Below are 27,095 nucleotides of genomic sequence, written 5' to 3'. Positions count from 1 at the left end.
ATATTGTCCTTTAATTGTTTTGGTCCGCTAATATCTGATGGAGAATTCAAGTTTTTAACAAGAGTGCCTTTTTTTTTTCTTTTTTTTTACCTTTTTTTTTTTTTTAAAACTACTTCCGGTGTACGAATCATTGTCAGGTAGTTTTAACATCCGGTTTTGGAACTTGAATGGGCACAGGGCTTTATAATGATATAATAAATTAACCGATCAGATAAAATCCCCCCGAGAAATCCTATGTTCAGAAGTGCCAAAAATGTCAAAATATAGAAAATTAAATTTCAATAACTGACTACATATTATACATGGTTAGAATCGCTATTAGGTCATTTTTTTCAATTTATAACATTTTTTGAAAATCTGTTAAAATAAACAAATAATAGAGCATTTTCCAAAATTTTTCGACTTTTTTCAATTTTCAGTCCCTTTTTTTATCCTATTCCAGACGTTTAAAATTCTTTTTCCATGTTGACACCTAAGTCGGAAATTCAAGAAATAACTGCCCTAGAATCAACACATATCAACTGGGTGACGCTACCTTAAAAGATTATGATATATTATCACTTAAATTAAATACAGTACTGTTCCCTTTCATGTCAATTTATATTTGTCAATAATGTTTTAGATATGTTTAAAATGCGTCCATATTTGTCAATAACCTTTTTAGATATGGTTAAAAAAATGTCAATAATTATCGCCCATATTTCTGTTATTTCGTGCATAAGAAAGATGTTGACATTTCCTGCTATTCCGTGTACCATTTGACATAACCGGCAATGCAAACACCATCGGCTGATAGCCGTTCAACTTTAACAGTGTTTTAAAAAATAGCATACATATTGTTAATATTTCTTGCTATTTCTACAACATATATTTCTGCTATTCCATATACCCTTAGTCATTACCAGCAGTTCTAACTGGTCCCCGTTCAAGGTCAGTGGTGTTATCAGTCAAATTGACGAATAGGTCAGGGCATGCATTCATACAAACAGTTTCATTGGCTCAATATAAGTCATTGGTATTAAGGGTGGGATTACAGTTAAACTGACATATTATATTGATGTTCTTCAGTCTAACCTGTCATCGAAACGGCAAATCTACTTGCCGTATATCATTGACATAGTCAACCAATTCTTTCTCAATTTGTGGATAACGTGCAACGCTCCATCTGTTGGCTTCTTTATTTGGTTTATGTGACTAAGTTCCCAACTCATAGCCGCCTTGTATTCAACTCGCCCAAATTAAATACACAACCCCCGACACTGTACTCTTTAGCGGTTCGTCTTGTAGCCATTCCCAATGCATAATTTTAAAAAATTTGATGGAAGGTTCATTGGTATTTTCTCTCCATTTCTTTAAATTTTACATCTAGCCGTTTCAAGTTACCGCTAGTTTTTATGCAACATAGATTCGCTGATTGATCCATTGTTATAATTTAAACTGTTTCAATGGCATTTAGTAATTAAACTAGAGTATACAGGTCACAATTCTATGGAATACAATTACTGCTTATTACTGAGCGACGTTTCAACTAGGCTTCTCTAGTCATTATCAAGCTATGATAAAAAATGAAAATATGACAGGACAATATATACATGTACACAACAATACTTAGTTAATGCTGACAAACCAAAGATCTCCCTTAATTACGTGTACCTAAAGGTAATCCAGTAGACGTGGTACAAGGGTTAATCAGCGAACTGGATGTATGAGATGTGTTGTTGACGTTTGGGAAAGTAGGACGAGTGGAAATGTGTAGGGAGTGAAGTGCTGTAAAGGGCTAGTTAGATGTATTATGAATGGTTAGAGTGGCTGTGGTGTTACGGTGAAATACTATGCCGCCACCGTAACACCACAGCTTTATGATTTGTTAGACAGGAGTGATGTAATGGGTGTCAACAACTGGGTATGCTGGTACCGTCGCAACGTAGCCGTGAAATATATATTGTGGGGGGGGAAGGGCGGAAACGGAAAAATATACAATGTTGACAGTATGTGCCGGGCATGAGGCTGCGCAGACCGAGCGGCAGCTCGATAGGGAGTGTGTGGGAGGGTCACCCTCATAAAAAATTTTTTTTTCTAAATTTCAGTTTTCTGTAAGCAGTGAAAACACTATTTTGGCATTGTTTGCGGGGTTAAACCTAAAAATCACATTAATACACCTATTGCACGATATTGTGAAACTAGCTGACGAAGACAGCTCGGGCGGCGATTGTTCGACTCGGGGCTGCTCTGTCAGTATCTAACAAACGCATTTAGTTCGCGTACAACGTTTAAAAACCGAATGTCAGTATGGTATTTCTCACATATACTATTCAAAAAAAGTAGGGGATATTTGATTTTGGGGGCATAATACTAAAATATGCAAATGACTACGAAAAAAGTCACTATAGAACCTAACAGAAGAAACATTTCCAGTTACATGTGACGCCCAAACGCACCAATAGCTACCGCATGGAATGCAGGTGATGCTTGGGATCATCATGGGGGTCCAACCCAAGATTTGCACGACTCTGACTTTGAATGTTACAGTCATTGTGGCATTGAATTCCAGGGTTGAAACATCAGTTTAATTGTTTTAGTGACCAGAAAACAAATTTTGATATGCGTCGGCTTACCCAAAATGAAAGGTTACGTGCCCTTGGCATGCTACAGATCGGCACAACACAGGCGGTTGTGGCGCGGACGATGAATGTTTCTCAGTCTGTCATAAGCAGGCTATGGTCCAGATACCGTGATACACAATCTGTACAGGACAGACCACGCTCAGGTCGACCAAGGGCGACAACTCAAGCCCAGGATCGATTTATCCGTACCTTGGCCTTGAGAAATCGTGTCATCACAGCAAATCAGATCAGCGCTCGTCTTCAAACAGACACTGGTGTGAGAGTGAGTGGCCAGACGATTCGGAATCGACTGCATAGGGGTCACCTTCGCGCCCGACGTCCTCGCGTGATCCCTTGTTTGAGAGATCATCACATTCAGGCAAGACGTCGTTGGTGTAGGGATCGTCAACAATGGGATAATCGACGCTGGAGCAATGTGATGTTTTCAGATGAGTCAAGGTTCACTGTTGATTTTTTGGACAGACGTAGGAGGGTGTGGCGTCGTCGAAACGAGCGCTTCCAAGACGTTAACGTCATCAGACATGATCGATTTGGGGGTGGTTCTGTTATGGTGTGGGGAGGCATCACTGTTGCTGGAAGAACGGCTTTACATGTTGTTGCAGGGCGTGTTACAGGCCAGTACTACCGGGACAACATCTTGGCAGTCCATGTTGTGCCGTTCGCATGACGTCATGGCCGCCGTTTCATCTTCCAGGATGACAACGCAAGATGTCACAGGGCCAGGATCGTTACAGGTTACCTCCAACAACAGAACATCACCACATTACGTTGGCCAGCACTGAGTCCCGACCTCTCCCCCATCGAGTATGTCTGGGACATGCTTGGACAGAGGTTACGTCAACGTCAACAACGTCCTGCCAATGTCCAAGAACTTGCTGCTGCGTTGCAACAGGAATGGGACAATCTGGACCAAAATGACCTTAGACTTCTCATTAGGAGTATGCCACGTCGGATCAATGCTTGTTTGGCAAACAGAGGAGGATTTACCCGTTACTGACTTGGTTGTGATGCTGTGGTAACTTTGCTGTTTGACCCCGGGTATCATTTTACCCTTATAATGGTTAGTCTGTGCCTTACTTAGTCTAACGATCATTTGGAATAAATCGATGAATGTGAACTTCATTTCATTTTGTCATTTGTTTCTTCGTCAGTTTCATTAGGTGACTTTAATAACACTTAAAAATCAAATATCCCCTACTTTTTTTGAATAGTATAATTGGTTATCGCAAAAACAGAGTAAACTGAAAGCGAGTAATCTCGACTCAAACCTATAGTCTATAGCCTACTTACTACACCCGTCACTAGGCTTCCTATATTATTGTTTGTGGACGGTTTACTACTCAGTGATAAGCCTGCGCCGCAAAAAGAGGTCTCGACTTTTATTATTAGTATAATGACTTCCTCATGTGCGACCGGTTAGTTTGCTTCTAAAAACACTGTTTTCCGTTCCAAAAAATACAAAAGTAATTTTCTACCAGATGACCATGGTTCTTTTCGCCGAGACTAGATAATTTCTCTTGATGTAAGGATATAGCTATGGATAAGTTCATACAAGGTCAATAAATCCGCGGTCACTTCGGGTCACACTGTTGAGAAAATAAACCGATGGGTTTGTTTAGTAGCAAATCGAGCGTGAATCAACTGAGTTTGTACTGAAAAATTTTTGAGTGATATGTATGAACTGTCTTCACACATTCGGTTTATAATTAGCGATACACAGGTACAGTGGCAAGTGTTGTACTTCACAGACTGTTTACCTCCGCACGAAATCCCCGATTTGGGTACTTGTTAAAAGAAAAAGAAATAGTACCTGTGCGCATGCCAGTAAAAAAAACTAAGAGTTCGCGCATAAAAATGCCCGAACGTACCAGGCGTCAGGTCATCCAGTAGACGTGGTACAAGGGTTAATCAGCGAACAGGATGTATGAGATGTGTTGTTGACGTTTGGGAAAGTAGGACGAGGGGAAATGTGTAGGGAGTGAAGTGCTGTAAAGGGATAGTTAGATGTATTATGAATGGTTAGAGTGGCTGTGGTGTTACGGTGAAATACTCTGCCGCCACCGTAACACCACAGCTTTATGATTTGTTAGACAGGAGTGATGTAATGGGTGTCAACAACTGGGTATGCTGGTACCGTCGCAACGTAGCCGTGAAATATATATTGTGGGGGGAAGGGCGGAAACGGAAAAATATACAATGTTGACAGTATGTGCCGGGCATGAGGCTGCGCAGACTGAGCGGCAGCTCGATAGGGAGTGTCTGGGAAGGTCATCCTCATAAAAAAATTTTTTTTTAAATTTCAGTTTTCTGTAAGCAGTGAAAACACTATTTTGGCATTGTTTGCGGGGTTAAACCTAAAAATCACATTAATACACCTATTGCACGATATTGTGAAACTAGCTGATGAAGACAGCTCGGGCGGCGATTGTTCGACTCGGGGCTGCTCTGTCAGTATCTAACAAACGCATTTAGTTTGCGTACAACTTATAAAAACCGAATGTCAGTATGGTATTTCTCACATAATTGGTTATCGCAAAAACAGAGTAAACTGAAAGCGAGTAATCTCGACTCAAACCTATAGTCTATAGCCTACTTACTACACTCGTCACTAGGCTTCCTATATTATTGTTTGTGGACGGTTTACTACTCAGTGATAAGCCTGCGCCGCAAAAAGAGGTCTCGCCTTTTATTATTAGTATAATGACTTCCTCATGTGCGGCAGGTTAGTTTGCTTCTAAAAACACTGTTTTCCGTTCCAAAAAATACAAAAGTAATTTTCTACCAGATGACCATGGTTCTTTTCACCGAGACTAGATAATTTCTCTTGATGTAAGGATATAGCTATGGATAAGTTCATACAAGGTCAATAAATCCGCGGTCACTTCGGGTCACACTGTTGAGAAAATAAACCGATGGGTTTGTTTAGTAGCAAATCGAGCGTGAATCAACTGAGTTTGTACTGAAAAATTTTTGAGTGATATGTATGAACTGTCTTCACACATTCGGTTTATAATTAGCGATACACAGGTACAGTGGCAAGTGTTGTACTTCACAGACTGTTTACCTCCGCACGAAATCCCCGATTTGGGTACTTGTTTAAAGAAAAAGAAATAGTACCTGTGCGCATGCCAGTAAAAAAAACCTAAGAGTTCGCGCATAAAAATGCCCGAACGTACCAGGCGCCAGGTCATCTAGCACCAGGTCGATTGTGCGCTTTGCGACTTCTGGCGATCATGTGAAAATTAATCAGAAATTTTATCGTTCGATCATCTCTTTTTCATCTTGCCCAAAATCTTGAATTCGGGTGTACACATCAAAGTGTGATGTAGGTTCCAAAAGCAGAAAAAATACTGTTATATTTTGGAATAGTTTCTATTTTTGTTACTATAATGGACAGGAAAATGTGTTTATATGGACATTTTATGTTTAATACTTAAATTTGTGTCCTGCTATAATGTAATGGGGGCCTTAATGTGTATACTTTTATACAGCTGGTCTCCTTAAGGTGGAAACCTATATTCCACAGGGGGGGGATGGCCGAATGGTTAGCACGCGCGCGCTGTATCACGAGGGCTGTCATTGACTCAACTGGCGTGGTTTCGAATCCCCGGTTGTACGTGACAAGGAGTAGGGTTGCCTGTCCAAACTCGTGGGTTTTCTCCGGATCCTCCGGTTTCCTCCCACTGCTAAAGACCCCTACGCGCAAGCGAATTATTGAAATAAAATTAAACCATATGTTAGTCCCGATAGTTCATGAGTTTCATAATTAAAAAGATAATGTTTTTTGTAACAAATTTCGGCTCAAGTGGGATGACGTGTATATTTGTAAGTACTAGTTTTTGCACATTTGGGGAACGTGTTTAAATCTCCTATACCGCTGCAATTGTTACAATATAGCGATTGTTTTTATACACCTACATTTTCATGTGGACGTATATTGTCGTCGCCCCTGTCCGTCTGGACGTTCACAATTTGTTTGTGGACATTCTACAGGTCACAATTCTTATCCGATTTTGATGAAACTTGAAATACATGTATAGGTTTATCTCCATAAGATCTCGGTTGTATTCGATATTGGCATGTATTGGATCGAAACTTCATTGATTATGGCCCCTGTTTGTCCGCAAAATCACGTTTTTAGCTTGTGGACCCTATAGAGGTCACAATCTTTATCCGATTTGTTGAAACTTGAAATGTAAGTTTATAACCCAAAGATCTCGGTTCCTTTGGACATATGCGCATATCGGACTGTAACTTCCTGAATTATGGCCCCTGATCGTACGAAAAATCGCGTTTTTAGCTTGTGGACCCTATAGAGGTCATAATTTTTATCCTATTTAAAAAAACGTTTTATTATATCACCGTTACACCCTAAGAATGGCCGAGTTCGAATTTCGTGAAAATCGGCCCAAAATTGACAGACAAAATGGCCGCTGTTTGTTCTCAAATAGCGTTAAAATATGGTATATCAAGGTTGTGGACCCTAGAGAGGTCACAATTTTTATCCGATTTTGTTGAAACTTGAAATGTAAGTTTATAACCCAAAGATCTCAGTTCCTTTTGATATTCGCGCATATTGGACCGTAACTTCCTGAATTATGGCCCCTGATTGTACGAAAAATCGCGTTTTTAGCTTGTGGACCCTATAGAGGTAATAATTTTTATCCGATTTGAAAAACTGTATTATTATATCACTGTTACACCCTAAGGATGAATGAGTTCGAATTTCCTGAAAATCGGCCCAAAATTGACGGACAAAATGACCGCCGTTCGTTCTCAAATAGCGTAAAAATATGGTATATCAAGGTTGTGGACCCTATAGAGGTCACAATTTTTATCCGATTTTGTTGAAACTTGAAATGTAAGTTTATAACACAAAGAGCTCAGTTCCTTTCGATATATGCGCATATCGAATTGTAATTTCCTGAATTATGGCCCTTGATGTAGGAAAAATCACTTTCTTGTTAGCTTGTTCTCTATCCATCTCTCGAAAATGTGGGCGTATCCTGCCTGTCAGCCGCTGGTATATAATTTTATCAATACTGGGATTTTTATTATTTTTTATTTAAGGTACTTTTATGTTTATCTATTTTTATAAACCCACATTGAAATATGTTCATATATTATCGTCGCCCCCGTCTGTCCGTCGGTACTGCGTGCACAATTGCTTGTGGACGCTCTAGAGGGTAAAGTTGTTATTCGATTGACATTAAATTGATACGTAGTTTTTAAAGTCATGAGACAAAGAAGCCTGTGGATTGTCACCCATTTCTGATAATTACTGCCAGAGTTATGGCCCTTGATCCCTTTGAAGAATCTTGTGGACTCTCTAGAGGCTAAAGTTAATATGCGATTGACTTTAAATATATACACAGTGTTTAAGATCATGAGACGAAAAAGCCTATTGATTTTCACCAATTTCCGATATTTACTGCCAGAGTTATGACCCTTGATTACTTCAAAAAAATCTTGTGGACACTCTAGACTAATCTAGAGGCTAAAGTTAATATCAGATTGACTTTAAATTTATACACAGTGTTTAAGGTCATCGGACGAAGAAACCTATTGATTTTCAATGATTTCCGATAATTACTGCCGGAGTTATGGTCCTTGATCACTTTGAAAAATCTTGTTGATGCTTTAGAGACAATAGTTATGATCTAATTGATTTTATATTAAACACTGTGTTTACACCTATATAATAATTGTTTCGATTGACTTTAGATTGCTACACAGAGTTTAAGGTCTTCAGATTTTTGATAACTTGAACAGCTAAATCCATAATATTAAATGTTTTATATACTAAACGATATCATGGGCTAATCAAATTCTAATGATTTTTCTGATAATTACTTAATGAGTTGTTATTCTTAATCAAATTTTGGTGTATTATAAATGTTCATTACCGACGAAAGTAAAAATATGCGACATCTCTTGTTTTCTGCCCGGATAATTTAACTGCTGTGGGCGTATGTTTCGTTGCCTCGCAACCTATCTTTAGTTAAATTAACCAATCGTAAAAATTCTACTTGCAAGCGAGGAATTATTTCTTTATTGTCCAATCAATAGACGCCTTCCAATTTACTTTATTCTATTCTTAGGAACATTGTGTAATCGTAATATTATTGCCATATGTCACGTCACATACGAAGGGAACAGAGTATTGTTTTGTATATTATCTTAGATGTATATTGAATTAAAAAATGTTTGAAATGAACCAATTTAACCAGGTAAACAAATAGCTACTGCCATAGTTAGTTTAAATTTTCATTAAAGAATTCAACATGTCTATGAAAAAATTCATTAAATCTTTGATCGTGTAATGCCTTTTAGGCTAGTATAGTGTGCGCAAGTGTAATGACTCACACCCCAGACAAGCTCTGTTTTATGTTTAAAATTGACACCATATGGTTAAACGGTTACTAACCTGTTAATAGTTTGGGTTATTCGAATAAAAAAAAGTCCTAACCGTAGGAGCACTATAGCCTAGTACTAAAAGTCTGAGTCGTGGGAGAGAAGACTTTCAAAAACTTTACGTAAATAGCCTTTCCCAATGAAGGCTTCAATAATAGAGGAGCCGCAGTGGCTCAGTGTGTTGGATACTTGCTTGGTAACCAGGAGGTCCAAAGTTTGATCCCTGCATTATGCCAACAAAGTTTCTAGTGGATTTTGTAGTCCTTTTCCCCCTTGTCAGTGATACAGTATAGAGGGACTTACCAGGAAAAGTGTCTGGTCTTTTGGATGGGACAAAAAACCGAGGTTCCTGGACAGTTGGAAATCGCAGTAAGAGTAGGTAGAATGCCGCTGTGTAGGCAAAATTTCCCCAATTGCTTTCAAGGTTAGCCGGGGATTATTAAAATGGGTCTATCTGTCCGTCACACCGCCACACTTTTTGGAACATAATAACTCTCCTTTTAATTGAGCTAGAATGTTCCAACTTGGTGTAGGTGTTTGTTAGGTCACTGCCTTGATGGAGTTCGAAGATAAGCATTTTCTCCTTAGGGTAAGCAGAGATAAGCAATGATTGTTTGATGCTTTGGGACACGATAACTTTAGTTTTAAGTAAGTGAGCGTGATGAAATTAGGTGTATAGTTTTATTATAACAATACCTTGACTACGTTTGATAATGAGCATTTTCTGCTCAGGGTAAGCAGAGCGATAAGCAATTTGATTGGCCGTGACTTTTGAACACAATTACTCTCATTCTTATTGAGCTAGAATCTTCAAACTTGGCATAGGTGTTTATTAAGTGAATGCCTTGATGGAGTTCGAAGATGAGAATTTTCTGCTTAAGGGTAAGCAGAGATAAGCAATTTGATTAGTTGATGCTTTGGGAATGATAACTAAGTAAGTAAGTGAGTGAGAGTGATGAAATTTGGTGTATAGTTTTATTACATCAATACCTTGACTAGGTTTGATAATGAGCATTTTCTGCTCAGGGTAAGCAGAGCGATAAGCAATTTGATTGGCTGTGACTTTTGAACACAATAACTCTCATTCTAATTGAGCTAGAATCTTCACACTTGGCATAAGTGTTTATTAGCTGAATGCCTTGATGGAGTTCGAAGATGAGAATTTTCTGCTTAGGTGTAAGCAGAGATAAGCAATTTGATTAATTGATGCTTTGGGACACGATAACTTTAGTTCTAATTTAGTGAGAGTGAGGACACTTGGTGTATAGTTTTATCACATAAATACCTTGACTAAGTTCGATAATGAGCACTTTCTGCTCAGGGTAAGAGCGATAAGCAATTTGATTGACCAAGACATTGGAACACAGTAACTCTCCTTTTAATTGAGGTAGAATGTTCAAACTTGGTGTAGGCATTCATTAGGTAAATGCCTTGATCTAGTTTGATGATAAACATTGTCTGCTTACGGTAAGCAGAGATAAACAATCTGATCAATGGTTGATGCTTTGGAGTGAATAAACATAGGTTTTAATTAAGTGAGAGTGATGAAACTCTGAGTATAGATTCATTATATCATTTACCTTGACTAAGTTCAATGATGAGAATTTGATTGGTCAAGACTTTGGAACATAACAACTCTGCTTTTAACCGAGGTAGAATATTTAAACTTGATGTAGATGTTCATTAGGTGAATGTCTTGACTGAGTTCAATGATTAACATTTTGAGCTAAAGCTAAGGAGAGCTAAGCAATTTCATTGGTCAATGCTTTGGGACAAGATGAGTTTGATTCTATCTGATTGAGAGTGATGAAACTTAGTGTATAGTTGATAATCAGTTTGATTGCTTGATACGTTTGAAAAAAATAAATGTGTGATAAATTAAAATGCGTCATCTTTTTATTTTGGAATTTCGGTGGGGGACATCATCCTCACTGTTAGCTTGTTTAATTTAAAAACACAATGGTCAAAAAATCAAAGTCCATAGTGAGGTCCAAAGCCGAGTCAGAATATAGATGTCAAAATACACAGAAAGGTGACCATAACCTGTTTTTATACGCCCACATTGAAATGTGGACGTATATTGCCATCACCCCCGTCCGTCCGTCTGTCCACAATTTCTTGTGAACGCTCTAACGCCAAAAGTTATCATCCAATTGTTTTAAAATTGATATATGTTGTTTACATATGGCCCTTATTTCACTTTGATGAACCTTGTGAACGCTCTAACGCCAAAAGTTATCATCCGATCTTTCTGAAATTTATATACATTATTTAGATTACTGAAACGAAGAAGCCTATTGAATTTCAACAATTTCTGTTTATTACGTCTAGAGTTATGGCCCTTGTTTCCCTTTATTGAACCTTGTGAACGCTCTAACTCCAAAAGTTATCATCCGATCTTTCTGAAATTTACATGCATTATTTAAACTGGTGAAACGAAGAAGTCTATTGAATTTCAGCAATTTCCGTTTATTATGTCTAGAGTTATGGCCCTTGTTTCACTTTATTGAACCTTGTGAACGCTCCAACGTCAAAAGTTATCATCCAATCTTTCTGAAATTTATATGCATTATTTAGGTTAGTGAAACGAAGAAGTCTATTGAATTTCAGCAATTTCCGTTTATTACGTCTAGAGTTATGGTCCTTGTTTCACTTTATTCATCCTTGTGAATGCTACAACGCCAAAAGTTATCATTCGATCTTTGTGAAATTTATATGCATTATTCAGGTTAGTGAAACGAAGAAGCCTATTGAATTTCAGCAATTTCCGTTTATTACGTCTAGAGTTATGGTCCTTGTTTCACTTTATTGATCCTTGTGAATGCTACAACGCCAAAAGTTATCATTCGATCTTTGTGAAATTTATATGCATGATTTAAATTAGCGAAACAAAAAAGCCTATTGAATTTCAGCAATTTACATTAATTACTTCTAGAGTTATTGCCCTTGTTTCACTTTGTTTAACCTTGATAATGCTCGATTGATGATAGTTATCATCAGATATGTATGAAATTTATATGCATCATTTAAATTTGTGAAACAGGTCTATTGAATATCAGCAATTTCCGTCAATAATTTCTAGAGTTATGGCGATTGTGAACGTTTGAATGACAAAAGTGATCATGTGATCTTTATGAAATTTATATGCATTATTTAAATTAGTAAAACGAAAAAGCCTGTCAAATTTCAACAATTTCTGTAGATTACTTCCAGAGATGAGACCCTTTTTTATACGCCCACATTTTCATGTGGACGTATATTGTCGTCGTCCGTCCGTCCACAATTTGTTTGTGGACTCTCTACAGGTCACAATTCTTGTCCGATTTTGACGAAACTTGAAATATAGGTTTATCACCAAAAGATCTTGGCTGCTTTCGATATTGGCATGTATCGGATCGAAACTTCATGGATTATGGCCCCTGTTTGTACGAAAAATCACGTTTTTAGCTTGTGACCCTATAGAGGTCACAATTTTTATCCGATTTTGTTGAAACTTGAAATGCAAGTTTATAACCCAAAGATCTTGGTTCCTTTCGATATTCGCGCATATCGGAACGTAACTTCCTGAATTATGGCCCCTGATTGTACCAAAAATTGCGTTTTTAGCTTGTGGACCCTATAAAGGTCATAATTTTTATCCGATTTAAAAAAACGTATTACTATATCACCGTTACACCCTAAGGATGGCCAAGTTCGAATTTTGTGAAAATCGGCCCAAAATTGACAGACAAAATGGCCGCCATTCGTTCTCAAATAGCGTAAAAATATGGTATATCAAGGTTGTGGACCCTATAGAGGTCGCAATTTTTATCCGACTTTGTTGAAATTTGAAATGTAAGTTTATAACACAAAGATCTCAGTTCCTTTCGATATTCGCGCATATCGAATTGTAATTTCCTGAATTATGGCCCTTGATTGTAGGAAAAATCACTTTCTTGTTAGCTTGTTCTCTATCCATCTCTCGAAAATGTGGGCCTATCCTGCCTGGCAGCCGCTGGTTCAGTTTGTAGAACCTTGTAAACCCTCAAACGCCAAAATTTATAATCTGATCTGTATGGAACTGTCTTGTAAAGGCCCCCAATTACGTACAAAGGAATAAATATGCGACAACCCTTGACATCCGCTCGGACCATTTAGCTGAATACATCAAAGAAATCCTAATTCACAATAATTGAATTTATTTATTTTAGCCCAGGCAGTATGTACACACTGTAAACCATTAGAATCATCTATATATCAGAAAGCAATATTACAACTGCAGTCTTTGGAAGAGAAATTCTCCCGTTTGTGGACACAATGTCAGCGTTGTCAGGGTAGTTTACATGAAGATGTTCTTTGTACAAGGTAATCATCAATTTTACAATTATCAGTTATTTTAAAAAAAAAAGTTCTAGTTTTCATTCATTAAAATGTTTTGGGTTTGAACATGATATTTTTTAATGAACTTGTCGGGGTTGGTGGGAGGGGTGACCCCAGTATTCTTAGATAAGACAAAAAGTAATGGTTCTGTGTCAAATTTGTAGATAACTGCATGTCCCGACCCCAGGGGTAGAGCCACGCCCAATTTTTGCCTTTAGCGCCCGAAAGCCACAATTCTGAATGGATTATCTTGGTATACTTATTTCTTATACTCTAAGGACGGCAACATTGATGTTGATGCACATCATATCATTTGATGTTACATGGGTTTCAAATATTTTAAATTGCTTACTTTAAAATGTGGTGATCACTTTTTGGGTTATGGTAAATCACGTTGAAAATTGCATTAATTTTTTTTCATGTGGTTGCTATGACAACCAAAATTGATAATATATGGCGGATTAGAAATATGCAATTTTAAAAACTTTTAACATGTTCACATAATTTCACTTGTGTATCTCCATTCCTTCTTATTTTATTAATGTCTCAAAAACTCCCCAAAAATAGGCAATTTGCTCCCGCAGAAAATTGTTCAAAAATAGACATTTATCCTGTTCTTGAGAGAAGGCATATAAATATTTTTGCTATTTTTTTTTCGTTAATCATACTTTATAGCTACTGATTTTAAAATGCATAACAACCAGGTTCAATATTTCAGATATAACATGGTCAAAACCATTTTTGATGAAAAAATTGACCAAAATCACTTTGATAAAATGGAATTTTTGAGAAAACCTATGTAGTTTGGAGTTGCTAGGGAAATTGGAGTAATTGTTACTAAAATGTGAAAATTGAAACATAATTAGCCTTAAAGTTGTATTACATGAAGATCTACATTTTTGATAGTTTTACTACAGAATGAAATATGACATCACAAAAAACGCCAAAAATGACTACTTGAATGATGAGATCTACTTGAAAAGCTAATAAAATCAAATGTATAATCATAATCTCAAAATCACCTTTTCCACCTAGTTTTCCTGAGAAAGTGGGCTTGACTTCAATTTTAATGCTATATCCCACAGATCTCAGTTTTCATGTGGACGTATATTGTCGTCGCCCCTGTTCGTCCGTCCGTCCACAATTGTTTGTGAACAGTCTACAGGTCACAATATTTATCCGATTTCAATGAAACTTGAAATATAGGTTTATCGCCCTAAGATCTCGGTTCCTTTCGATATTGGCATGTATCGGACTGTAACTTCAAGGATTATGGCCCCTGATTGTACGAAAAATCACGTTTTTAGCTTGTGAACACTGTAGAGATCACAATTTTTATCCGATTTGGTTTAAACTTGAAATGTATGCTTATAACCCAAAGATCTCGGTTCCTTTCGATATTCGCGCATATCGGAACGTAACTTCCTGAATTATGGCCCCTGATTGTACCAAAAATCACGTTTTTAGCTTGTGGACCCTATAGAGGTCATAATTTTTATCCGATTTAAAAAAACGTATTATTATATCACCGTTTAACCCTAAGGACGGCTGAGTTCGAATTTCGTGAAAATCGGCCCAAAATTGACAGACAAAATGGCCGCCGTTCGTTCTCAAATAGTGTAAAAATATGGTATATCAAGGTTGTGGACACTATAGAGGTCACAATTTTTATCCTATTTTGTTGGAACTTGAAATCTAAGTTGATAATCCAAAGATCTCAGTTCCTTTCGATATTCGTGCATATCGGACCGTAACTTCCTGAATTATGGCCCCTGATTGTACCAAAAATTGCGTTTTTAGCTTGTGGACCCTATAGAGGTCATAATTTTTATCCGATTTAAAAAAACGTATTATTATATCACCGTTACACCCTAAGGACGGCTGAGTTCGAATTTCGTGAAAATCGGCCCAAAATTGACAGACAAAATGGCCGCCGTTCGTTCTCAAATAGTGTAAAAGTATGGTATATCAAGGTTGTGGACACTATAGAGGTCACAGTTTTTATCTGATTTTGTTGAAACTTGAAATGTAAGTTTATAACCCAAAGATCTTGGTTCCTTTCGATATTCGCGCATATCGGAACGTAACTTCCTGAATTATGGCCCCTGATTGTACCAAAAATTGCGTTTTTAGCTTGTGGACCCTATAAAGGTCATAATTTTTATCCGATTTAAAAAAACGTATTACTATATCACCGTTACACCCTAAGGATGGCTAAGTTCGAATTTCGTGAAAATCGGCCCAAAATTGACAGACAAAATGGCCGCCGTTCGTTCTCAAATAGTGTAAAAGTATGGTATATCAAGGTTGTGGACACTATAGAGGTCACAATTTTTATCTGATTTTGTTGAAACTTGAAATGTAAGTTTATAACCCAAAGATCTTGGTTCCTTTCGATATTCGCGCATATCTGACCGTAACTTCCTGAATTATGGTCCCTGATTGTACGAAAAATCGCATTTTTAGCTTGTGGACCCTGTAGAGGTTATGATTTTTATCAGATTTAAAAAAACGTTTTATTATATCACCGTTACACCCTAAGGACGACTGAGTTCGAATTTCGTGAAAATCGGCCCAAAATTGACAGACAAAATGGCTGCCGTTCTTTATCAAATAGCGTAAAAATATGGTATATCAAGGTTGTGGACCCTATAGAGGTCACAATTTTTATCCGATTTTGTTGAAACTTGAAATGTAAGTTTATAACCCAAAGATCTCGGTTCCTGTCGATAATCACGCATATCAAATTGTAATTTCCTGAATTATGGCCCTTGATTGTAGGAAAAATCACTTTCTTGTTAGCTTATTCTTTATCCATCTCTCAAAAATGTGGGCGTATCCTGCCTGGCAGCCGCTGGTTTCGATATCCGTACACATCATAAACCGTATATACCTTTGTGGATTATGGCCCTTGATTGTACGAAAGATCACATTTTTAGGCTGTGGACCCTCTAGAGGTCACACTTTTTGTCCAATACCCCAAAGATCTCGGTTCCTTTTGATATTCGCGCATTTCAGACCATTACACGTATTATGACCCGTGATTGTACAAAAAATCACGTTTTTATTTTTAGCTTGTTCTCTATCCATATCTTGCAAAATTGTGTAGTATTGGGTTAGAACTGGGAGATATTTGGCATGTATCGTAGACACTTGAACTACTTTGTACTGATACTGTAAATAGACTTTTCCTGTTCATCATAAAAATTTGGCTAATTCTGCGTATTTACTCAATCTGTTTTGCATAATTCAACCATTCTGTTATTTTTTCACAATAATGAGGTAGTATTTGTTTGGTATTGGGTGCTATTGGGTAAATCGGCTTCTTAAAGACAAGTATTTTGAATTTTTCATGTTTGTATTTCAGTCGTGATTGTCCTATTTTTTACATGAGGAAAAAAGTACAGAAAGATTTAGATGATGAAGAGAAATTAATACAGAGATTTGGACCAGCAACGTGGTGATTGTGATATGAAACTATTCCCCCAACAAATAGTATTCTTATGTTTGACTTTTGACTACTGATTATGATTGATCGTGCTTGACTTTTGATATCGTGAAGTGTACAATTGTAGAAAAACAATCATAATACATAATATCAATATCAACATATATAAGTACAAATATAAAAATTAATAAATTCTGTAAAGTGGATGCGAGTCGACACATAGTGGATATATGCGCCCTGGTCCAGTTTAATTAATATCATAATAATAATAAATCATAATGAAACACACTCTGTTCTGATAAGCATATAAATTAAAAATATTAAAACTGTTTAGCCATCAAAAAGTATGCATAAAATATAAATTGGAATAGGTATGTGGTTTATCAAGGTAATTATATTGTCTTTATTACGTAAATAAAATAATTAAAATCGTTTTTTTAAAAGATTTGTTTCTAAATTTATTTTTATATTTTGATCCACTGTTATTTGGCCAATTGTTTGGTGGGCCATTATTAAAATGATTTCCTCCATTATTATATGGACGCATATTCGATGGACCCCCATAAAAATCGTCTCCATTATTATACTTCCAAGTATTGGGTGGTCCATCATTAAAATCGTTGCCACCATTATCATATGGACCAGTATTGGGTGGGCCATTATAAAAATCGTCCCTGTATTACAGGGTCAAGTATTGGGTGGACCATCATAAATATGGTTTTCATCATAGTCGTAACATTCGTCCAAATCTTGTTTTAAATGTTCATTTTCTTCTTTAAGGTCTTCGATCTGTTTCTGATGTCCAATAAGCTCGCATGCCATGTCACTCTTGGTCGACTCTAAATTTCAAGCACATCATTTTCATGGGTCTTTTCTAATTGTTCTTTATACATATTGATTCAAGTATCTTGCGAGGACCTCCCTGGGGAGATTTGCTATACAAATAGGCCTATATTGGAAAGTGTAAAAAACTTTTTTTTGAAAATATCCAAAAATTAAACTGAAAGGAAGCACCAAATCCAGTTGAAGTGCCCCCAAGTCCAAGAAAAGAGACCCTCTGTGTCCTGTAAGAAAAGAGGCCCTTTGACTTCATGGCAAAGCTATCTGTGTTTGTTTCCAGTAGTAAGGTCAAGAGTCATGCGTTTGACCCATCATTTGCTTTGAGTCAACTGGCGTGGTTTCGAATCCCCGGTTGTACGTGGCAAGGAGTAGGGTCGCCTGTCCAACCTCGTGGGTTTTCTCCGGGTCCTCCGGTTTCCTCCCACTGCTAAAGACCCCTATGCGCAAGCGAATTATAGAAATAAAATTAAACCATATGTTTGTCCCGAAATGACCTAGTTTGTGTCGAGTGGACGTTAAACCCCATTTCTCTCTCTCTCTCATTATTTGCTATGTAAATAGGCCTATACTGGAAAGTGTAATAAACTTTTTTTTTGAAAATATCCAAAAATTAAACTGAAAGGAAGCACTGAATCCAGTTGAAGTGCCCCCAAGTCCAAGAAAAGAGACCCTCTGTGTTATCTCTTTCCAACAAACAGCGCTGAATTCTATGTCTGGATGTTTGGTAGCATTGTCTATGACGGATGCATGCTGATATCAATACCTATGCCCCTAGTACATTGGCTAGAATGTAAAATAACTCTTGACAGTTGAAATTTCCATTCTGGCATACTGCATTCAGTAACCCAATCGGGGTAGGACGTTAAACCCCCATTTCATTTTATTTCAATACGTTTCACTGTCAGATCCCGACTAAGATTGTGTCGACCCCTGCACGTTTATTTTCTCAATGGCGGGCGAAAATTAGTGTTTTGGAAACGAGGCTAATTGAGATGACATCACGCACTGGGTGGAAATTCAGCAGAGTTGAAATTATATTACAAATGACTTGGGTGAAAATTATAAAAAATAAATTATATTAAAATTGACTTGGGTGGAAATTAAAATTGACTTGGGTGAAAAGTATAAAAAAACAAATTATATTAAAATTGACTTGGGTGAAAATTATAAAAAACAAATTATATTGAAATTGACTTGGGTGAAAATTATAAAAAACAAATTATATTAAAATTGACTTGGGTGAATATTATAAAAAACAAATTATATTATTTTTCATGTCCCTTATCAGCCACCAGTAGGACTCATCTGAGAACATTACAAGTGCCCATCGACGATTACCCCAATTTCAACGCTGCCTACACCATTGACGCCTGTTTGCCACGCGGTCATTGCGCATGCAAATGGGCTGCATGTAGCCAATTTCTAATCGTTTGGGGTGTAACTTGTACCAATTCGAGTTCCACCCCAAACGATTAGAAATTGGCTACAGGTCCTGCGAAATCGAGGACAAACGGCCAATCAGCTTTCTGTAACTTGGTACAAGTTTACAGAAAGCTGATTGGCCGTTTGCCCTTGATTTCGCAGGACCTGTGTAGTGGCTCTACGACGACCTGAAAAATACGCTTACAGTAAATCTTATGCAAGAAACAATAGGAAAGCATACATGGATAGGATATACCAACACGCGGCAGTTTTCATCAACCCTTCCTTGAAGTGTCAAATTTGACACTGAACCCCTCCCACGTGTATGGCACTATTGCGTGTCGCACATCGCAGCTCGGTGGTTCTGTTGGGGCGATAAGTTCCTTATCTGTGAACATACTCTCAAAGCATGTCAAGTTGCCATGACTATTTATGATATTGCATTTCAATATCCCCTACTTTTTTGGGAAGAGTAGAGTATATATACATGGAAAATATTTGAATTTTTGTCCCCCGCCTTTCGAAGAAAGCAGGGGACTATTAAAATGGGTTCGTCCGTCTGTCTGTCTGTCTGTCTGTCTGTCTGTCTGTCTGTCCGTCTGTCCGTCTGTCTGTCTGTCCGTCTGTCTGTCCGTCACACTTTTTGGGACACAATAACTCTCTTCCTAATTGAGCTAGAATGTTCAAACTTGGTGTATGTGTTTATTAGGTCAATGCCTTGATGGAGTTCGAAGATGAGCATTTTCCGCTTAGGGTAAGCAGAGATAAGCAATTTGATTGGTTGATGCTTTGGGACACGATAACTCTCTTCCTAATTGGGCTAGAATGTTCAAACTTGGTGTATGTGTTGATTAGGTCAATGCCTTGATGGAGTTCGAAGATGAGCATTTTCCGCTTAGGGTAAGCAGAGATAAGCAATTTGATTGGTTGATGCTTTGGGACACGATAACTTTTAATTGAGCTAGAATGTTCAAACTTGGTGTATGTGTTTATTAGGTCAATGCCTTGATGGAGTTCGAAGATGAGCATTTTCCGCTTAGGGTAAGCAGAGATAAGCAATTTGATTGGTTGATACTTTGGGGCACGATAACTCTCTGCCTAATTGAGCTAGAATGTTCAAACTTGGTGTATGTGTTGATTAGGTCAATGCCTTGATGGAGTTCGAAGATGAGCATTTTCCGCTTAGGGTAAGCAGAGATAAGCAATTTGATTGGTTGATGCTTTGGGACACGATAACTTTAGTTCTAATTAAGTGAGATTGATGAAACTTGGTGTATAGTTTCATTACATCAATACCTTGACTAAGTTCAATCATGAGCATTTTCTACTCAGGCTAAGCAGAGCGATAAGCAATTTGATTGGTCGAGACATTGGAACACAATAATTCACATTCTAATTGATGTAGAATGTTCAAACTTGGTGTAGGCTTTCATTAGGTGAATGCCTTGATGGAGTTCAATGATGAACATTGTATGCTTACGGTAAGCAGAGATAAGCAATCTGATTGGTTGATGCTTTGGGGCATGATAACTTTGAGAGAGATGAAACTCCGAATATAGATTCATTATATCATTACCTTGACTAAGTTCGATGGTGAAAATTTTCTGCTAAGGCTAAGGAGCAATAAGCAATTTAATTGATTGGTCAAGACTTTGGAACATAATAACTCTGCTTTTAATTGAGGTAGAATGTTTAAACTTGATGTAGATGTTCATTAGGTGAATGTCTTGACTAAGTTCAATGATTAACATTTCGAGCTGAAGCCAAGCAGAGCTTATCAGTTTCATAATCTTGATTCTATTTGATAGACAGTGATGAAACTTAGTCTATAGTTTAACTGTTCGATACTTTTGAAAAAAATAAATGTTCTATTAATTAATACGTGTCATCTAATTATTTTGCTATTTCGGCGGGGGACATCAGCCTCACTGTTGGCTTGTGCAAAATAAAAACAAGGCAGGTCAAGCAGAATACAACTGTAGACAGAGACTAGTCATCGGCACATAGAATAACTCAAACTAATAAAAGAAAAATACAGCTATGAACAAAGGGTCCAGTGTGTAAACAGAGTTATCGTAAACGTTCTAATTTTAATGTAAACGTTTGACATAATATCGAAACGATCTAACGTAACAAGAATAAAGTGTCAATTGAGTGACAGTGTGTTAAAGAAGCTTGTGTTTTGTTTATTATTAAACGACTCGCAGATTTCTGAGTATATCAAAGACCATTTGTAAAATAACTGCCGTGCGTTTCGCATCCAGGGTCTAAATCTAAATCTTTTCAACTGGCAGAGCCATCTTCAGAATTTAAACGACTGTTCGACGAATCGCTTTGGCCGAATGGAGTACGTATCCGCAAGACAAATCAAATCAATGAACTGTTTGACATTTGCTTTATACAATTCCTATAGACACGCAACAGGTAGATTTGAATATACCCAGAAATTATGTGACGAACATGACTGCGTGCTTATTCGAGAACATTGGTTACTTAAGGAACAAATATCTACTTTCGAGCATAAACTTAATGTCTGTGTCCACGGGCGGTGTCTCGTACATGAACACTTTTAAAGGGGAAGACCAACGATTTTCAACAAGGTTTCCATAAACCTTAAATATATATTGATAAATAATCCCCTCTGTAGCACAAGCAAAAAAGTTTTTGTAAGCGAGAAAATAATTTTTATTAAAACAGGAAGTGACATAGTTGGTTCAACACGCTGACTGGGCTCTATAGTAAGCATACAGATTTGGCAGAAGTTTACTGCTGTATTATAGTAGTGTGAATTTGGACTCAATAGTAAATGTTTCATACGTCGTGCTAATCCGCACAGTATTACTTAATTTATTCAGTAAATTATATTTTAAGGGATCTTAATCCACCTTAATTACCCACCATTTATATCTACTTCATATTGTCTTAATCACCTGTCTCCAATATTCTTTGTTTTAAACTTTAAATTGAGCTTATAAATTATAATTAACGTCTACGGGCCATAGCGTTTAGTTACCAGGGTATATTGTTTGTAAATTTATAGGATTAATGCCCTAGGCGATGCATGGGGATATATAGACCCAAATGACAGAATTTGGGATGAGCTTGCTACAAACGTGTCTTGGGAGATCAACTTAGATCACATACCTAAGGACAGACCTTATTTACCTGTATTTGGATATTTGGAGACATAAGTTTATGTCAATTCCCATATCCACATTGGAGCTTATTTACTATTAAGCATTGAACCAATAATTGCTATATTAATTGTCTGTTGTGATATTTGTTGATTACTGTTTACCAAAAGAATATAGAGAAATATTAACAACCATCAACAGTTTTGTCTTCATTTAATCAACAACGAAGATTCCAGAAAATACACGAAGAAGTGCACTTTTACAGTATTGTGTTCACGCGTCGTCCTTTGGCCGAAAATCTGATGAAATGGGCTGTTTATTAGGATATCATAAACACGAATTTATGTTTTTTTAACGTTTAGTACACAAAGCCGTCGCGTAAATTCATTCATACTAAACAGTACGCTGTGCCTCAATTCACCCCACATGGCTAATTGTTTATATCACGTAGTTTGATTGATTGGGTTTCCCGTTATATGGAAATTGTGACCTTTCGAGTGTCCACAAGCTAAAAACGTGATTTTTCGTACAATCAGGGGCCATAATCCATGAAGTTACTTTCCTATGCATGCCAATTTCGAAAGGAACCAACGTCAAAATCGGATAAAAATTGAGACCAGTATAGTAGCCTATACTGTCCACAAACAAATCGTTGCCGGCTGGACGGACGGACAGGGGCGATGGAATAATACGTACACGTGAAAATGTGGGCGTATAAAAGTGTGATGCCCATGGTTTAACCACAGAGTGGTTACACTGTGGTTTAACTTTTACTCGCTTGACAACTAGTGAAAGTAAAAAATAACTGAAGATCTTCTAAGGCTGCAAATACGCCCTTCATTAAATAATTATATTTCAATGAACGATTAACCGATACAAAAACATTATAATTGGTTCCATATTTATATAACAATTAAGATGGAAATATAATACCAATACCGCGTCTAAATCTAGATTTTTGAATAGTTTTATAATTTCGTAAACAATAAGCGCATTATATGTATTTTCTAATGTAGATAACAGTGCAACACTGTTATATAGCTAAACTGTTGTGTAAATCACAAAAACAGCTTATTTTGTAATGGGTTTTCTACCATTACGTGCTGTCTTTATCATTCTTGGATACACATACAGTCTTTCTTTTCTTGTCAAGACCCACTTGAATGGTTATGAATAGCTATAGTTTGTAACCTTAACATTCCAAATAAAATATAATGGTATCAGCTGTAATCAAATAAACTGGTACAACGAACACACTCCTTTCAAAACTACTAAACAGCAAAAAAAACGTCAGTACGATTTCAAAATCAGAGAGGCACTTTAATCAAATCATTCTAGAAAACTGGTACAACGAACACACTCCTTTCAAAACTACTAAACAGCAAAAAAAACGTCAGTATGATTTCAAAATCAGAGAGGCACTTTAATCAAATCATTCTAGAAACGACTTACTAAATGGATCAAAGCAACTTTTTGTGAACAGTATGTCGTCACATAAGTGATTAATTCATCACAATTCCAAGACATTACGAGAAAGTTTAGAGTCTGTACACAGTCTATACATCAGTATCTGGTGTGTCCACCGCGTGTGTCAATAACAGAAGCGCAGCGTCTGTACATGGAGTGGACCAGACGACTGATGAACGCCATTGGCACCTGGAACCAAACGCTCAGAAAAGCCTGGTGCAATCCATCGGCTGTGTTTGATCTCGGTACGACATTATTAAGTCTCCTCAGAATTTCATCCCAAAGATGTTTAATCGGGTTTAAGTCCCGACTAAGGGCTGGCCAGTGCATAACGTTGACACCTTTATGCTGTAGAAAGTTCTGGCTGGATGGGCACGGGCGTTGTCATGCTGGAAAACGTTGTTTCGATGACATGCGAAATGGGGTCTGAGAGCTTGATCGTTGTAGCGCACTGCTGTGATGCCGCCTCCTCTTCCTGGACCAAGATTTTGGAACACATCATCGCCTGTGTCGCCATTTCTGGTGTTGTTGGGCAAACTGTGGACGTTCACGTCGATGGTGAGGATCGGTCCACGGTAAGGTCAAAAGCAATGGTTGTTCTCTCTAGCGAGACTTCGGCGCACTGTATCGGTACTGATGGGTCTTCCGTGTGTTCCCACTGTCTGACGTGCTGTCTCAGATGCCGTGCGAAGGGATTCTGCACCATATTCTGGTCCTGTCATCTGCAGTTGATACGCAATACCGACTCTCATCTGTGAACAGAACAGATCTCCATTGCCCGTGTCGCCATTTCTGGTGTTATTGGGAAACTGTAGACGTCAACGGAGAGGGGTGAGGATTGGTCAATGGTAAGGTCTACGGCAATGGATGTTCTCTCTAGTGAGACGTCGACGCACTGTATCAGTACTGATGGATCTTCCGTGTGTTCCCATTGTCTCACGTGCTGTCGCACAACATGGCGGTCTTGTCGCCTTGTGATAACTCTTGGTCTACCAGTTCGGGGGCGATCATCCGTGGTGTTGGTGGCCCAAAAGCGTTGCTGAAGCCTGTAGATGGTCCGAACATTGACCTAGAAGTGATTGGCAACGTCTAGGGCAGTGTGGCCAGCGTCGAGTCTTCCAGGCGCCTGGTTCCTCTGAGCTGTCGTGAGTCGTGGCATGCTGATGATGTAGTGTGAATGATTCAACCAGGTATAGGGGTGCATTTCATAGAGCTGGTCCCGGTGAACAGCACGTGCAGCATGGGTTACATGAAAATCACGGAGAACACATTACCATCTCAGAAGTAAGATTGCGTTTTTTAGAACATCCCAATTCTGTGTTTGGGAAGGAGCTAAGGTAAAGTTGGAGATGTGGTCACAAATATACAATAAAAACATTTGGCAAGTTTTATGCAATGCGTCTATTCAGAGTAAAATACCAACCTGGCGTTTCTTTGGCTGCTTAGTATAGTTATCAGTATCTAATGTAACCTATGTACGTAGTATGAGATACTATAAATGACAACATACTACACACGTCTTTTAATAGTCTACTTCTGACGTAAGTAAATAAACCATTTTATTTTAATTACATTAATGATAATTAATAAACAGCCAATAATGTATACATAATACTAACTAGTGCAATCGGGACACATCTATATTCACAAGAGGTTTTAAGTTTAATGTAGACCTACATATTGACCATTACATGTATTTTGTGGTGTTTATAATTTAGCACATCTTTGAATGATTTGATCCCTGCCTATAAGAAAGGTATATTGTTAAGTTATAATGGTTGTTCTTAAAACATTCATTATACTCTCGCCAGTGTAATGGAACGTTGAAACATCACTCTTAATTGTATGTAATTAACGAGGATGCGGAACGGTTATCAGCATCACGTGCTCAATATAATATTAGATAAATCAGTAGAGTGGTTCAATGGTCAATTATTTGTCCTTATATAAACATGCACAGTTATCTGCCTGACTGCACCGTCCGTGAGATTTTCTGAAGTGATCAAACTGTAGTCTCGCGCACGTGAATTTCGATGTCGCAGCAAATATACGTCATAAATAGCACTCCACGTGCTGGGATGGCCTAGTGGTCTAGAGTGTCACGCTTCGACCTCTAGCTGGCCGGTCACCTCTGGCTTGCGGTTGTGGTTTCGATCCCTGGTGTGAGCGTATGTGTCTTGGAGATAGGGGCGTCTCTCAACCTCGTGGGTTTACTCCGGGTACTCCGGTTTCCTCCCACAGGAAAGACCCCTGCGCGTGCGCTAAGATAATGAAAATAAAAAAAAAAAAGACAACTTGTCTGCGATATCACCTTCGGTGGAAGCGGACGTTAAACACTAACAACAACAACAAGACTCATTACGCGCTTCGACTTTCGTGTTTATTTAATAGCGAACGTGAGCAAAAATATCTATTGCAATCTTTGATTTAATTTTTGATTTGGGCGATTTCGGTACAGAGCTAGCTGTAATAGCTTCGTTTCATTTCTAACTTTTTAATCCATGAGCGTGGCACGATAAACTCATTACAACATTTTGGGATTTACTTTTATTTAGTTATTACAATCTTCGTTTACGTGGCACTCTATTTACTTTAGGAAATAAATATTTGCTAGCTCTAAATACGCAGAACTATTTGAGACCGGAAAATAACCGAAACAAATTTTTATTGGTAGTCTTTATTTTCCAGACACTTTTTGGTAACTTGGTGTAAATTATTTTCATAATCATATTTAATTATTCTGTAGCCATAATCCTTGATCGACGGAGCATTGGTCTATCATAATTGCTTTACATGGCGACTGTGTGACGTTTGGTGACAATAACATTCACAATAGACTGGACAGACTGAAGACAAAGGCTAGGAAGCTGGATAAAAGTAAAATAAAAGTATGAAGTCATACGACGATTTTCTTGACACCCCATTTTTTCCCGGGATAGTGGACGAGACTCCATCAGTAGATACTAGTGAAATTAATTTAATAACTGATTTAAATAGGTATTTGCGGCGATTGTCAAAGTGTCATAAAAGCGCAATCGCCCAGTTAAAAAATCGACTTCGGAAGACTAAAAAAGAAATGATTCGCACGAGGGCTAATAATGAAAATAAAAAAACAATTGGCAGGTAAAAAAAAATGGTTGCAAGTTCAGACCTTTTTGGAAGAATGAAGTAATTTTGTATGATGTCGAAAATCAAAGATACACAGTAGAATTTCACAATTTGGTCATGGAACTTAAAAATCTAAACGTTTCGAATGGTAACGTAGCAGCGGTTATAAAATCTACAGTTCAAAATATATCATGTGAGCGCGTCGGTGTATCTTTAAAACATGTTTCGGAAACCTTAAAGTTGGCGAAAAATACCACCCTTTATACTAAAGAAACTACA

The 27,095-nt window shown here is 37.6% G+C and overlaps 1 protein-coding gene across 2 annotated transcripts in view; it reads left to right on the top strand.

Moving 5' to 3' along the window:
• LOC130013266 (DNA polymerase delta catalytic subunit-like) overlaps nucleotides 1-17,288 on the top strand; it is a 281,681-nt gene extending 264,393 nt beyond the window's left edge. For both annotated transcript variants that reach the window (XM_056102083.1, XM_056102082.1), the window contains 2 exons: nucleotides 13,229-13,382; nucleotides 16,765-17,288. In XM_056102083.1, the coding sequence (XP_055958058.1) occupies nucleotides 13,229-13,382; nucleotides 16,765-16,861 (251 nt within the window). In that variant the 3' untranslated portion in view covers nucleotides 16,862-17,288. The remainder of the gene's footprint in view (nucleotides 1-13,228; nucleotides 13,383-16,764) is intronic.
• The last annotated feature ends 9,807 nt before the right edge of the window (nucleotides 17,289-27,095 follow it).

The sequence above is a fragment of the Patella vulgata genome, chromosome 6 (assembly GCF_932274485.2).
Source record: "Patella vulgata chromosome 6, xgPatVulg1.2, whole genome shotgun sequence".
Classification (NCBI taxonomy): domain Eukaryota; kingdom Metazoa; phylum Mollusca; class Gastropoda; family Patellidae; genus Patella; species Patella vulgata.
Note: the sequence above shows the minus strand (reverse complement) of the source record. Positions and strands in the feature narration are given on the sequence as shown.